General features: G+C 45.9%; 2 protein-coding genes and 1 long non-coding RNA gene across 13 annotated transcripts in view; 2 read left to right on the forward strand and 1 right to left on the reverse strand.

The window, feature by feature from the left end:
• LOC138764939 (adiponectin receptor protein 1-like) overlaps positions 1-3,530 on the forward strand; it is a 23,538-nt gene extending 20,008 nt beyond the window's left edge. For both annotated transcript variants that reach the window (XM_069941415.1, XM_069941414.1), the window contains exons 8-9: positions 266-459; positions 1,568-3,530. In XM_069941415.1, coding sequence (XP_069797516.1) covers positions 266-459; positions 1,568-1,696 — 323 coding nt within the window. In that variant the 3' untranslated portion in view covers positions 1,697-3,530. The remainder of the gene's footprint in view (positions 1-265; positions 460-1,567) is intronic.
• Positions 350-9,888, reverse strand: LOC138764941 (uncharacterized). 4 transcript variants are annotated; one of them, XR_011358375.1, is made up of 4 exons: positions 9,517-9,792; positions 6,046-6,274; positions 4,234-4,491; positions 350-785 (listed from the first exon to the last, which is right to left on the reverse strand). It is a non-coding gene; the product is annotated as an uncharacterized lncRNA (long non-coding RNA). The 4 variants fall into 4 exon arrangements; XR_011358373.1 differs by lacking the exons at positions 6,046-6,274; positions 9,517-9,792 and adding an exon at positions 9,800-9,888; XR_011358372.1 differs by lacking the exon at positions 6,046-6,274.
• Positions 9,856-14,514, forward strand: part of klhl12 (kelch-like family member 12) — a 69,044-nt gene continuing 64,385 nt past the window's right edge. For 4 of the 7 annotated variants that reach the window (XM_069941412.1, XM_069941413.1, XM_069941407.1 and 1 more), the window contains exons 1-2: positions 9,856-9,953; positions 13,196-13,358. The gene's annotated coding sequence lies outside the window, so the exon portion shown is untranslated. The other 3 variants (XM_069941409.1, XM_069941408.1, XM_069941410.1) reach the window with 3 other exon arrangements.

Raw genomic sequence — 14,514 nt, forward strand, 5'->3', positions numbered from 1 at the left:
TGGTGGTAATGTGCTTAGTTCATACTGTGTATGATCCATATAATTAATACGGAGGGTGCATGTTTGGATATGTCATTTATATAAATCTTAATATGCATAATCTGTAGCCTAATCATTTGGTTCACAGTGTGTAGGATCTTGTGAAATAAGTGTAAATTGTGTCTGAGGCATGCACTTTTTTGTAGTGTGAACTGCAGTGTATTTGGTTAAGTTTTCATCAGTATATGTGCATTTTTTGTATTAATTCTTCCATTCATTTCCACAGGTGTATTTCTGGGTCTTGGCCTGAGTGGTATAGTACCGACTCTACATTTTACCATTGCTGAAGGTTTTGTAAAAGCAACAACTGTTGGACAGATGGGCTGGTTTTACTTGATGGCTGCAATGTACATCACTGGTGCTGGATTATATGCAGCTCGCATTCCAGAACGTTTCTTCCCTGGAAAATGTGATATCTGGGTAACGTACAGCTTAACTCTTAGCAAGATATCACTCTCTGTAACTGGACCCAACTTGCATCAGACACACATTACATTATCCCAGAGGGGCTAAGCTTTTACAGTGACAGCCTGAGGATGGTTACGTTCTTTCCAGATTGTCACGCTATTTTCTGTACAGTGCTGGAGTTAGTGATCTGGGTTCAATCCTGACCTCTGAGCATGTTTTCGTAGGATGCTCTGGTTTCCTCCCCATCTCAGACATGGAAGTTGGTAGATTAATTGTGTACTGTAAGTGGTCCCTAGTATGTAGAATCTGGTTGAAATTGATGCGAACGTGAGAAGAATCTAAAGAAAAAAAAAATCAGTGTAAATGGATATTCGATAGTTGGTATGGATTCAGCGGGCAAATGGCCTGATTTCATATTGCATAACACAAGCAAGAGTTCTCTGCCTGGTATTCTGGAGCTTTTATGGTTCTGTAATGGGGTCTGAAGCTGGAACTACAAGATACAAACAACTCCAATTACTCGATATCTGGAGTAAATGGAGTAATGGTGGGGGGGGGGGGGGGGGTGGTGGGGGTGGAATACTGAGCAGATTTGACAAAACCTGTGGAGACAAAAGACAATTAACATCACATGCTGACAAACTTTCATCTCGATTGGACTGTTCTGCCCCCCCCCCTCAAAAAAACTTTGAACAATTTCAAATAAACAAGTTTTTTTTTAACTTGAGGGCTATAAGGTGCTGAATTGAGATAAGATTTAGTTTGGCTGTGGATCAGTTGCCTTAGAGTCAGAACATAATGGCTGCAAGATCCACGAGCATAATGGTTTTCAGGTGTTGCATAGTTGCACTGCAGGTACTATTCTCAAAATGAAACATTTTAATAACCCCTTATAGTCCAAATTGTCCACCACTTTCCCTATATTATGGGATGTCTTTAAAAAAAAAATTCATTGTCTGTGAATGGCACATGAACATCCTGAAAAGCAGTATGTAAATGAAACATTTTTCGAATGCTTTTTAAAATATTCACCAATGCAGAGTAAGTACATCTGCTAGGTTTTCCCTGCCACTATTGAGATTGTGCATCACTAATGGACTCTTTCTTTTTCTTTGCTTAGTTCCAGTCACACCAGTTGTTCCACGTCCTGGTGGTAGTTGCAGCCTTTGTTCACTTCCATGGCGTTTCCAATCTACAGGAATTCCGATATGGGCTCGAAGGAGGGTGCACAGACGATTCGCTGCTCTGAAACCCTGGACTGCTGCAGAGAATTCTTATCAACCAGACCTAAAGTGCATTGAACCTTCTTTCTTCATTTTCTTTTACAAAAGAAGTCTCTCACCTATCCTCCCCACCCCCCAAAAAACAATTTTTTTAAAAAAAAAGTAAAGCTTCTTTATCAGTGAAATAAGCAAGGGCAGGTCAGAGTCGATGAGAGAGACTGAGCGAATGTTGGTGAGAATGTTAGAACCTGCCTGAACCCCAGTCACAGGAACTTCGTTCAGAGAGTCCCCATTTAGAGGCGGCACTAGGGACTTTTACTTCAACCACAGTGTCTACAGGTTTTCGTGTTTTACCAGGGACAATGGGAATTTCTGTCAACTGGGTCTTTCAAATGGGGGATAAACTTGGCCAATCCATCAGTCTATCGGAAGCCCTTACAGCTGGAGCTGGTGAACCTCAATAATACAACAGCAACACCTCGAGCTCATGCATCATCTTTAACACAAAAGTAAGATACCAAGAGGCTTTGCAGAACACAAAGGAAATTTGACACCGAACCACGCAAGGTGGCAGATGACTGGTGTTTTAAGGAGCACCTAAACGATGAAGTGGCTTTGTCATCTGAAGGTCAAGGGTGCTTGACAGCTCAGAAATAGAGGAGTATGGATCTCGGTAGCGTTAAGGGCTAGAGAAGGTTACACAGTTGGGGAGGGAAGAAGCCACAGGAAGTTTACAATAGAGTTTTAAAATCTTATTGTGCTTTTGCAGAAGCCTATTTGGACCAGCAGCACGGGTGATGAATGAATTTAGGCTGATGTAAGTAACAGCACAAGCTGCAGAATTTAAATGACCTTGATTATGGAGAATGGAATGAGGATGCCAGGGCTGTAATAATCAATTTTAGTTGATTTAAAGCCTAGATAGGGGGAGGAGGGAGAAGACCCTCAGCAGGGGCTGGAGCCGGGTAATATTGTGAAAGAAGTTATGGAACAAATGTGTAGATATTCGTATCTGGAGTCAAAATGACACTAAAACTGCAAGAGTGGTTCAGTCTGACAGTTGCAAGGAAGGGGAATGGAACTGGTGGCTAGCGAACAATTTGTGCAAGTGACTGAACTCACTGGGTTCATTAATCCCACGTATGGTTGAAGAGAATTTCTGTTCGTCCAATATTTGAAGGTCAGTAAAGTTTCCTGATCATTTGAATACATTGAAAGAAAGGTGGTGGAGTTGGAAGTTGTCATGTGGACTGTTCTTTAAGTATGTCACCATGGCTAAGTGATATAAGTGGGCTTAAGATAGATCTTTGTGAAGGGGTAAGGAAATTCCATTGCAAAGGTGGGAAGAAAAGTCACTGTGAACAGTGCTTTAGATCGGCCTAGATGGATATGAATGGAACAAGGTGACGATGCGAGGAGGAAAAGTTTTGGAGGAGAATAATATCAACTTTATCAGCTGGATTGAGAGGCAAAGAGAGATGAAATTTGTTATGGTCACATAGGATTTATTCTGGAAATGGCTTATTTCTACAGAACCCTAGAATTTCAGATCCTTTCCTCTCTCTTGATGTACTGAGCTGCTCTTCGGTTAGCTGAAATCTGTTGGCAAGGTCTGTGACTGAGTGTGGGGTGAAACTAAAACTAGCAGAATGGTAGCGCTGACGTCTGGGCACTTTGTAGTAAGTGAAATAGGTAGCGCACAGTATTTATTTAAAGGGGCTTTAAGATTGCTTATATAGATATGTATATTTCTTCACGGGTATTTTAAATTAATTTTCAGAGGGAAGAGTAATAATATTTGTAGTTAGTGCTGGATCTGACAATAATCTGTACCCTGCAATAAAAAAAGATTGGTCTAGGCTTGACTGAGTATTTCTTTGTTTTAGGACAATATCATTTTAAGATCCTTGCTTTATGGGTTAGGGTTCAGGCTACCTATCTTTTAAGTAGCCTCATGTGGCACCTTTCATCCAAAGCACTTTACTCTGCCTTAATGCTATACATGTTTGGGATGTGTTTGATCCAGAAATGTTAGAGAACCATCCCAGTCCCAAGTCTGGACATGTCTGTCAACAACAAAGTTGAGGTGTTTTTGTACTTGCACTCACTCTAGCACTGTATAGAATTGAGATTTATTGTCATGAACAAGTCATGAAATTGGGTGCTTTGCAACAGCATCATAGAGCAAACATACATATTATAACCATCTTATGACATCACGATAGAAAAAGAATAATGATCCAGAAAAAGTAAGGCAGTGTCTGGTTCATCGATTAATCAGGAATCTGATGGCAGCTGGGAAGAAGCTGTCCTTGTGCTGCTGAGTGCTTGTCTTGAGGCTCCTGCACTTTTACCTCGATGATAACAGTGAAGAGGGCATGGCTGGGTGATGGGGGTCTTTGAGGATAGAGGGTGCTTTTTTAAGACACATCCTGACGTAGATGTCCTCGATGGAGTGAAGTCTGGTACCTATGATGTTGCAGATCAAATTAATAACCCTCTGGGGTTTATTCTTGTATAGCTGTGTAAATAGATCACTTTGCAAGATTATTTAACAACTCACCAAGGTTGCCTTGACGAGGACCATCCAAACATGTAGCATCCATGGGTGAGGTCGTGCAGCTGACCAGCTGGCCAATGTATTCACAGATATGTTGAACATCTCACTCCAACAGGGCATGATGCAGCGATGGAAGTGTTTTGAGAGGCTGGTGTTGACCGGCTCCTTTCTGAGCAGTGATGTGATCTGTTCCAATTTGCGTACTGCAGGAACAGGTCTACAACAGATGCCATCTCACTGGCTCTGCACAAAATCCTGGAACTGGACAGCAAAAATGCATACATCAGGATGGTATGACCTCAACAACATGCTCTCAGAACTAGTCAGCAGCCTCCAAGGCCTGGGCCTCAATACCCCACTCTGTAATTGGATCCTGGATTTCCTCACATCAAGACCCCAATCAGTGTAGATTGGCAATAACATCACAATCTCCATCAGCACCAGAATATGGCAGGGCTACGTACTTAGTCCCCTGCTGTAATACTATAAAACAGGAGGATAAATATACTATTCAGTCTATCAAGTGTTCCACTATTCATTCAATCATGGGCTCATCCATTTTCCTTATTGGCCTCCTTTGATGCCCTGGCTAATTAAGATCCTATCAATTTCTATCTTATTACACCTGTGGCAGCAAATTCCACAGATTCACTGCTATCTAAAGAAATTCATCTACATCTCTGTTCAAAGTGAATGCCCATCAGTCCTGAAGTTATGCTGCCTTGTCGTAGACTCACCCACCATAGAATACATTTACTCTGTCCATGCCTTTCAACATTCAAAATGTTTCAATGAGATTTACTTCCTTGCTTTCCTAAATTTCAATGATGAGTACTGGCCAAGAGCTGTCAAGTGTTCATCAGATGATAGCCCTTTCATTCCTGGAATCACTCTTGTGAACCTCCTCTGAACCCTCTAACATCAGGAAATATTTTCTTAAATAAGGAGCCCAAAACTGCTCACCAGTGCCTTGTAAACCCACTTCACATCCTTCTTGTAACATTCTATTCTGTTTGAAGTGAATGCCGGCTTTGCATTTGCCTTCACCACTGACTCATCCTACAAGTTTACCTTCAGGGTATCCTGCATGAGGACTCTCAGGTCCTTTTGCATATGGAAATTTGCCTTTTTTTTTCCTCATTTAGAAGAGTCTGCCCGTTTTCATTCTTCTACCAAAGTGCATGACAGTACACTTCCTGATGTATTTCAATTGCCGCTTCTCTTCCCATTCTCTAAATCTGAGTCCTTCTGCAGCCTCTCTGTTTCCTCAACACCAACTTCACCTTCCTTGTATCAGCTGTAAATGGTCACAAAGCCATTAATTCCATAATACAAATCATTGATTTGCAATGTAAAAAGGGGTGGCCCCAACACTAACCCCTGTCGACTACTACCAACGGACAGCCAACCAGAATATGAATGCAGTATTCTGACTCTCTCCTGCCAATCAGCCAATGCTTTACTCATGCTGGTATGTTTGCTGTTAGAACATAGACTCCTATCTTTTAAATAGCCTCACGCACCTTTCAAAAGCTTCCTAAAAATCCGAATACACAATAGTAACTGCATGCACCCTATCTTGCCTGCTTGTCATTTCTTTAAAGAATTCCAATAGGTTGGTCAAGTAAGATTTTCCCTGAAGGAAACCAGGCTTTGGTCTATCTTGTCATGTCCCTCAAAGATCCCCATAACCTCATCCTTGACGACTGACTCCAACATCACTCTCTCGCAACCACAGCACCTCACTTGCCACAACCTCTCCTACACTTCATCCTCCACTGGATCCATCTGTTCAACTGCCGGTTCTATGCTCACTTGATATCCATCAAGGATCAGAAGCTCGCCTCCCTGGAGTCTGCTGCCTTGGTGATCTCCTGTGCAGTCTCCACCCTGGCCCGAAGTTCCTGACACTTGAAGAGGGTTTTTGTCACTCCCGATGCAATCAGGCACAGCACACAGAATTCCTTTGATTAACTATTAGGTAGCAGCTACTGGAGAGAGCCCTTTCTCCTGCTATCACACTTGAAGCAGTCTCCTAGGGTCTCTACTCAACAAAGGGATATATGAAATATTTATACATTTAAGCAAGTAAGAAAAAGATTATATTAGTCACAAATTCACGTGATCTTCGGCATGTAGCAAGTGACCCCCTTTTTTCCTGCTCTGCATCTGTAGCCTTCTAGATTAGGATACAAAGTTAAGATGTTGTTAGAACAAATTCTACTTCATCAAAGTCAGAAAAAAAAAAGCCACTATTCTTATCTCCTCGCATTTCAACTCATTTCTGTTTTTTTTTCAACATCTCTGTTGGTTGCTCCATCCGAGGCTGTACAGAGCAGTGAGAACATCAACACCCAGCCTTTCACATCTTCCCTATACACTGAGTTAAAACAAATTTCTAAAAAGCTGCTAAGAACACATAAGAATTACAATATTCTAAGGATTATTATACATTATTATTTCATTTTACTACATAATTGCTGGCCTCCACCTTAGCCTCAGTGATCTACAGGACTGAGCTTCCAACATGAACTTTCACCCTGAACTCAACAGCCCACAGGACCGGACTTCAGACCTGGATCTCCACCTTGGCCCCAGCAACCTACAGGATTGAGCCTCCATCCCAAATTCTCACCCTGGCTCTGGTGGCCCATGGGGCCCTCTCCCCTCTGACTTCTCCAGCTCTCCCCTCCCTCCTTTGAACCCTTCCCACCCTCCTCTCCTCTCCAACATCCTCCACCCCGTTCACCCTCCCCCTAACCCAAGCCTGGTCTTTACCATCCCCTCTTGGAGACAGAACACTCTGCCCTTAGTAGTGGCCTCAACTTCATCCCTCTCCACCCACACTTCAACGAGTTGCATGCACACCATGATGGTGAAATCTTCCAATGGACTCCACACCCTCCATCACAACCAGGATTCTCCACCACCACCCCCCCAATTACAGACCCCTCCTCCCTCACAGCTCATTCCAGTTTTCTGCCTGCTCTGGACCTTTATATATTAATTTATTTATAAAATTTAGACATACAGCATAGTAACAGTGCCCAATTTACACCCAATTAACCTACACCCCTGGTACATTTGGAATGGTGGGAGAAAACTGGAGCCCCCATGCAGACATGGGGAGAACATACCATCTCCTTACAGACAGTGGGGGATTCAAACCCCAGTCCCGGTTGTTGGCTCTGTGACGGCGTTACGCTAATCGCTTCAGTAATTGGGCCGCCCCCTTATTTCCAACTGCCCTTGAGCCATCAACCTCTACTCCCCTCACTCATTCCAATCTCACCCTCTCGGAATGCCTGGCTCTGCATTAATTCCAACCTCACCATCAAACCCACAGACAAGGGTGGCACTGTTGTGGTCTGGCGCACTGACCTCTATCTGGCCAAAGCCAGGCAACAACTCTCAGATATCTCTTCTTATTTACCTCTCCAACAGGACCCCTCTAAGATTAATCAAACCACTGTCTCACTCACTATCTTGGAACCCATCACTTCCGGTCATCTCCCTCACATGGCCTCCTACTTTATTGTTTTCTAGCCCCGCATTGCCTGTTTCTACCTCAGATTTATTGTCAGAGTATGCACATGACATCACATAAAACCCTGACATTCTTCTTCCTACAGGTGCGGCAGAATTACCACTAATTGGTAGAGCAAAAAATAACTACAAATAAAGAACTGTAAAGAGAACAAATGTAAACAAACTGACTGCAATGCAGAGAGAATGGAAAAAAAATCAATAAAGTGCCCAAGTTAGAGTCCTTAAATGAATCTCTGATGAGTTTGTCGTTGAGGAGTCCACCGTCAGAAGTGTAGCAGCTGTTCCTTAACCTGGTGGTTCGAGTATATGGCACCTATACCTCTTTCCTGATGACAGCAGTGAGAACAGAGCATGTGCTGAGTGGTGTGGGTCTCTGTTAATTGCTACTGCCCTCTGACAGCAGCATTCTCTGTAGATGTACTCAATAGTGGGGAGGGTTTTGCTTGTGATGTCCTGGGCTGTGTCCATTACACTCAGGTATTGGTGTCCCCATACCAGACCGTGATATGGCTGGTCAGCATGCTTTTCACCACACCTCTGTGTCATACCAAACCTCCACAAACTCCTGAGAAAGTAGAGGCACTGATGTGCTTTCTTCACGATGCCATTGGTGTGTTGGGTCCAGGAAAGGTCCTCCGAAATAGTGACACCCAAGAACTTAAATTTGCTCACCCTCTCCACCTCTGATTCCCCCAATAATCACTGGATCGTATGCCTCTGGCTTTCCCTTCCTGAAGTCAACAATCAGCTCCTTAGTTTTGGTGACATTGAGTGGAAGGTTGTTGTTGGTGCACCATTCAGCCAAGTTTTCAATCTCCATCCTTTGTGTTGACTCATCCTCTTCCTTTATACAACCCACTACCATGGTATCATCAGCCATTTTGTCGATGGTGTTACTTTCGTACCGAGCCACACAGTCGTAGGTGTAAAGTGAGTAGAGAAAGGGGATAAGAACACAGTCCTGTGATGCTCTGGTATTGAGATTGTGGAGGAACTGTTCTTACCAATCTTCATTGATTGTGGTCTGGAGTTGAGGAAATCCATGATCCAATTACACAATGGGATGTTAACTCCCATGTCTTGGAATTCACTGATCAGTTTTAACGGGATGATGGTGTTAAATCCCATTCACTAATCCAATTGCCTGGCAGACCCATCCTGACTGTATGCTCCTGCCCAACCGAAATGGCATCCGCTTACTTCAACTCCATTTTGTCTCCCCTGGTCCAAACCCTCCCCACCTACATCTGGTACACTTCACATGACCTCCATCACCAACAATTTCCTGTTTTCTGAACTTTATCGCCTTATGTTTACCATTGACATCTAATCACTATACACCTCCATCCTCTAAACTGAAGGACTCAAAGCCCTTAGTTTCTTTCTGGACAATAGACCCAACCAGTCCCTCTCCACACCACCCTCTTCTGGCTGTAGAACGTGTCCTCATGCTCAATAACCTCTCCTTTGATCATCCCACTTACTCCAGGTCAAAGGGATAGACAAAGGGATACCCTCATGGGCCCCAGCTCTGCTTGCCTTTTTATTGGCTACATGGCGCAATCCATGCTACAAGCCTACACAGGCAAGGTCCCTCAAGCCTTCCTCTGCTACATCAATAACTACTTTGGTGCTGCCTCATGCACCCATGATGAACTCATTGACTTCATACACTTTGCTGCCAACTTCTATCCTGACCTCAAATTCACAGTCCATCACTAGCAACACTCCACATACCAGACCGTGATTCAGCTGGTCAGCACACTTTCCACCACACCTCTGTGGAAACTCGCTAGGGTTAATGCAGGTGCTGGAGACCATGACAGATAGAAGCAGAATTGGGCCATTTGGCCCATCCAGTCTGCTCGGCCATTCTATTGTGACTGACTTCTTTCCAGGAGGAAAGGGGCTGGCATTGGTACAGGATGAAGATGGGGATGGAGCAAGAGAATTGCGTTCGGCTGGGAGTGCAAACGCTGGAAGATGATAAATTAGGAACAATGAACGAAAAATTCCAGACCTTTAAATCTGGATGATGCTCAGGCTCAATTACGGTGACGCCATCAGGCGACACAATCCAGCCGGCTTCAGTGCACATGCGCCTGGCCTGAAGCCACGTTGCGATGCATTGTGGGAGATGTAGTTTTAATGTTCAGCGGAGGCCGCCGTAAACTGTAAGTCGGTCAGCTTGGAACGGTGGGAGCGGCGAATAATCGCAGCTGAAGCCATGGCCTCGAGAAAGCGGAGGGAAAGCAGTGACGGTCAAGGGCATAGTTTGCTGAGAGTAAATTGTACAGACTCGGTGGCTCGTCTGGGCCTAGTCTGGGGGTAAACACTGTACAACGGCGGCAGGTGAACCGCGGTACCTGGGAGCCAGGGGGGGCAGGGAGGGTGGGGAGGCCCCAAGGAGGAAGGGCAGTGGAGGTGGGTGGGAGAGAAACCGGGGAGGGAGGATGGGCGGCTTAAAATCACGGTTGCATTGGATGGGTAGGGGTGAGAGCAGGAGAGTGGTGGGTACAGGGAGAAACCCAGGGGAAGGAGAATGGGGAAGGGGGCGGGAGGCATCGAGGAGGGTGGGATGGGTGAGGGAGAATGGTGAGCGTGGGATGGGTGAGGGGGAATGGGAAGCATCGGGGTGGGTGGGATGGGTGAGGGAGAATTGGGAGCGTGGGATGGGTGAGGGGGAATGGGAAGCATCGGGGAGGGTGGGATGGGTGAGGGAGAATTGGGAGCGTGGGATGGGTGAGGGGGAATGGGAAGCATCGGGGTGGGTGGGATGGGTGAGGGAGAATGGGGAGTGTGGGATGGGTGAGGGGGAATGGGAAGCATCGGGGAGGGTGGGATGGGAGAGGGAGAATGGGGAGCATCGGGGAGGGTGGGATGGGTGAGGGAGAATGGGAAGCATCGGGGAGGGTGGGATGGGTGAGGGAGAATGGGGAGCGTGGGATGGGTGAGGGGGAATGGGGAGTGTGGGATGGGGGAGGGTGGGATGAGTGAGGGAGAATGGGAAGCATCGGGGAGGGTGGGATGGGTGAGGGAGAATGGGGAGCATTGGGGAGGGTGGGATGGGTGAGGGAGAATGGGGAGCGTGGGATGGGTGAGGGGGAATGGGAAGCATCGGGGAGGGTAGGATGGGTGAGGGAGAATGGGAAGCATCGGGGAGGGTGGGATGGGTGAGGGAGAATGGGGAGCATCGTGGAGGGTGGGATGGGTGAGGGGGAATGGGGAGCATCGGGGAGGGTGGGATGGGTGAGGGGGAATGGGGAGCATCGGGGAGGGTGGGATGGGTGAGGGGGAATGGGAAGCATCGGGGTGGGTGGGATGGGTGAGGGAGAATTGGGAGCGTGGGATGGGTGAGGGGGAATGGGAAGCATCGGGGAGGGTGGGATGGGTGAGGGAGAATTGGGAGCGTGGGATGGGTGAGGGGGAATGGGAAGCATCGGGGTGGGTGGGATGGGTGAGGGAGAATGGGGAGTGTGGGATGGGTGAGGGGGAATGGGAAGCATCGGGGAGGGTGGGATGGGAGAGGGAGAATGGGGAGCATCGGGGAGGGTGGGATGGGTGAGGGAGAATGGGAAGCATCGGGGAGGGTGGGATGGGTGAGGGAGAATGGGGAGCGTGGGATGGGTGAGGGGGAATGGGGAGTGTGGGATGGGGGAGGGTGGGATGAGTGAGGGAGAATGGGAAGCATCGGGGAGGGTGGGATGGGTGAGGGAGAATGGGGAGCATTGGGGAGGGTGGGATGGGTGAGGGAGAATGGGGAGCGTGGGATGGGTGAGGGGGAATGGGAAGCATCGGGGAGGGTAGGATGGGTGAGGGAGAATGGGAAGCATCGGGGAGGGTGGGATGGGTGAGGGAGAATGGGGAGCATCGTGGAGGGTGGGATGGGTGAGGGGGAATGGGGAGCATCGGGGAGGGTGGGATGGGTGAGGGGGAATGGGGGAGCATTGGGGGTTTAAGGGATGGATGAGGGATGGGTGAGGGAGAATGGGGAGTATTGGGGGTAGAAGGAATGGATGAGGGAGTGTGGGATGGGTGAGGGAGAATTGGGAGCATCGGGGAGTGTGTGATGGGAGAGGGAGAATTGGGGGAGTGCAAGGGTTGGTTGAGGGGGAATGGGTGGGGAGTGGAATGGAGAATGGGGAGATGGGTAGGGATGGGTGAGGGAGAATGGGTGGGGAGTGGAAAGGAGAATGGGGGAAACGGGTCTGGAAGTGATGGGTGAGGGAGAAACCTAGCGAGGAAGACGGTGGGGGGAACAACTAGGGATGGAGAATGGATAAAAGAAAGGATTAAATCGGGGAGTCAAGGGGAAATAGGTGGGGGAGAAACCTGAGGAAGGAAGAGGGAAAAAATCTCCAGGATGGAGGTGAGTGGGTGTAGAACCTGAGGAAGGTTTGGGGAAAATGTCAGTGGAGGGATTTTGGGAAGGGAATACGTGGAGCCTGAGTTGGGACAAATATGCAATTTAACCTGGGGAAGAAAGGAGCAGGTGATTTGGGGGCAGGGGTTAGGTAGGGGGGGGAAAGATTGCCCGGGGGGCGGGGGGTGGGGTGGGGGAGGTGGCAGTGAAATGGGGATAGGGCCAATCCAGGAATGTTATGGGAAACTGGTTGGAGATGCGATTCATCCAGAGACAGAAATATGGAGAATAATAAGAGAAATGTGAATATTTTAAGAAGCAAAATGAGGTAGAGTAACCTGGAGAGGGGATTTTCCACTGAAAAGAGATGGATGTTACTTGGGGATGCAATAATTAAAGATTAAATTAGGAGGTGATAATGTGTGAAAACAGAATATAGGCAGGAAATAGAGAAAATGTAATTATATGGGGGATTAAATTAATCATTGTGGTAAAGAGGTGAGAAATGTCCCAGTAAAAGAATGGAGTCAAAAAGAGGAAGGTGCTTAGAAGGATGGTGGGGGAGAAACCCAGGGAGGAAGAAGTAGGAGTTTGCCATGTAATGGCATGAAAGGAAAATCGGATATAAAATGGGCAGGGAAAGAGAGAGAAAAACTGAGGGTATAAACAACGGAGTGGAGTTGAACCAGAAAAACCGAGGAATAAACTGGGGAAAGGCACTGAAGAAATTGAATGAAGATCTGGAATTGAATGAGATATGATATAAAAGTGGAATACAACTTATTTACTGCATTGTCCAAATCGATAAAGAAAAATGTGCAACTGCTTTGCTGTCTCAATCTAAAATGAAAGTTGCACAGTACTTCAATAATTTCTGTTGTGTTCTGAGATATGCAGCTTGCTGCTATAATGTAGAATTAAAATGTGTTCTATTGCCTGGGTTTAGAAGGGAGGGAGTTACCTTTCTGGAACTCAGAAAATGCTCATGGGGGAGAATTCTGTTTTTCTAAATTAATTTGTTTTGTGTTATTAATCTTTTTATTAATATTCCAGGTGGTATGAATGGATTATGGGTGAAGTTGTCTGAAATGGCTGTCATCCCAAGGAGTTAGTCTTGCTTGGTTCTGGGATAACAGAAGGGGAGGTGGCAGATGGTAGACTCGACCTCTGCCATGGCGCATCAGATGCTCTCGTAATCCTAACTCTGCAAATGAATGTAAGGATTATCTATTTGTGAAAGGAAACCTCAATCTTATTACATTGTGCATTCCTGATTATATTTGTAAACTATGGCATCTAATTGAGACACATGCTCTATCACAATTAATCAGGTTAAGCCACTTTTTTTTCATTCCTTCCAGCTGATTTTGAATTATATTTGCCTCTTTCTCTTGGATACCATATGTTTAAACCTTGTCTTCAGTCTGCCACATGGTACCTTAAAAAGTTTTGGCAGAATCCATTTAAACTGCTGGATATCGAGGACAGTTGTTGACCTTGTTAGCATCTTTTAAAAATAAAAATTAAGCCAATCACAACTTTCCTTAAACAGATCATGCTGGTTATCCATGATTAATCAGTGGCTTTCCAAATATTGTATCATACCTGAAATCTCGTTACATAAGCAAGTTGTCCACACCAAGCTCTGGAGCAATTCTTTGTAGGATTTACAGAAGACTGAAACTGTGAGGATGAAAGGGTTCATTCTGGATTCCTCACTCAGCAGAGCACACTCAGTGTTGGATCTCTCTTTATGGAATCATACAGCCATCACATTTTGTGCTGAATTAGTGCTTGTTTCTGGGACGACATCCTGCGTGTTAAATGAGCTACCACAATGCTTCATTGCAGAGCGATCTGGGTGTCTTTGTATGTGAATTGCAGAGGTACAACAAATAAGCAATGGGTTGCTGGAGAAATTCAGTAGGTCAGACCATGGGTAGAAATGGTCAATCGATGTTTTGAGTTGGGGCCCATTATCAAGACTAAGATTAAAAAGGAGGAAAATGGGAGGAATATGATGTGTTTCTCAAGTTTACATTTGGCCTCATCCTGACATATGGTATCTGTGTTGGAATGGTTGGGTGAATTGAAATGGTTCAAGTTTAGATCTGCAAAAAATGTAGGTGTTCAGGCAAAGCCATCACCCAATTGGTGTTTGGTTTCACTATTGTGGAGGACAGTCCCGAGTACTCCAAAAGCGATAATTAGGTTGGACTATGTGCGTGTTAAACTCAGCCTCACCTGGAAGGTCTGTATGTGGCCCTAGATGGAGGAGAGTGGGGAGATGTAGGGGCATGCTATGCATTTTTTGCATTTACTGTGGGGAAGTTGTTGTGATAGTTAATTGAATATAGGCTTTAATGCAATGG

Source organism: Narcine bancroftii, chromosome 5 (assembly GCF_036971445.1).
Source record: "Narcine bancroftii isolate sNarBan1 chromosome 5, sNarBan1.hap1, whole genome shotgun sequence".
NCBI classification, from domain to species: Eukaryota; Metazoa; Chordata; class Chondrichthyes; order Torpediniformes; family Narcinidae; genus Narcine; species Narcine bancroftii.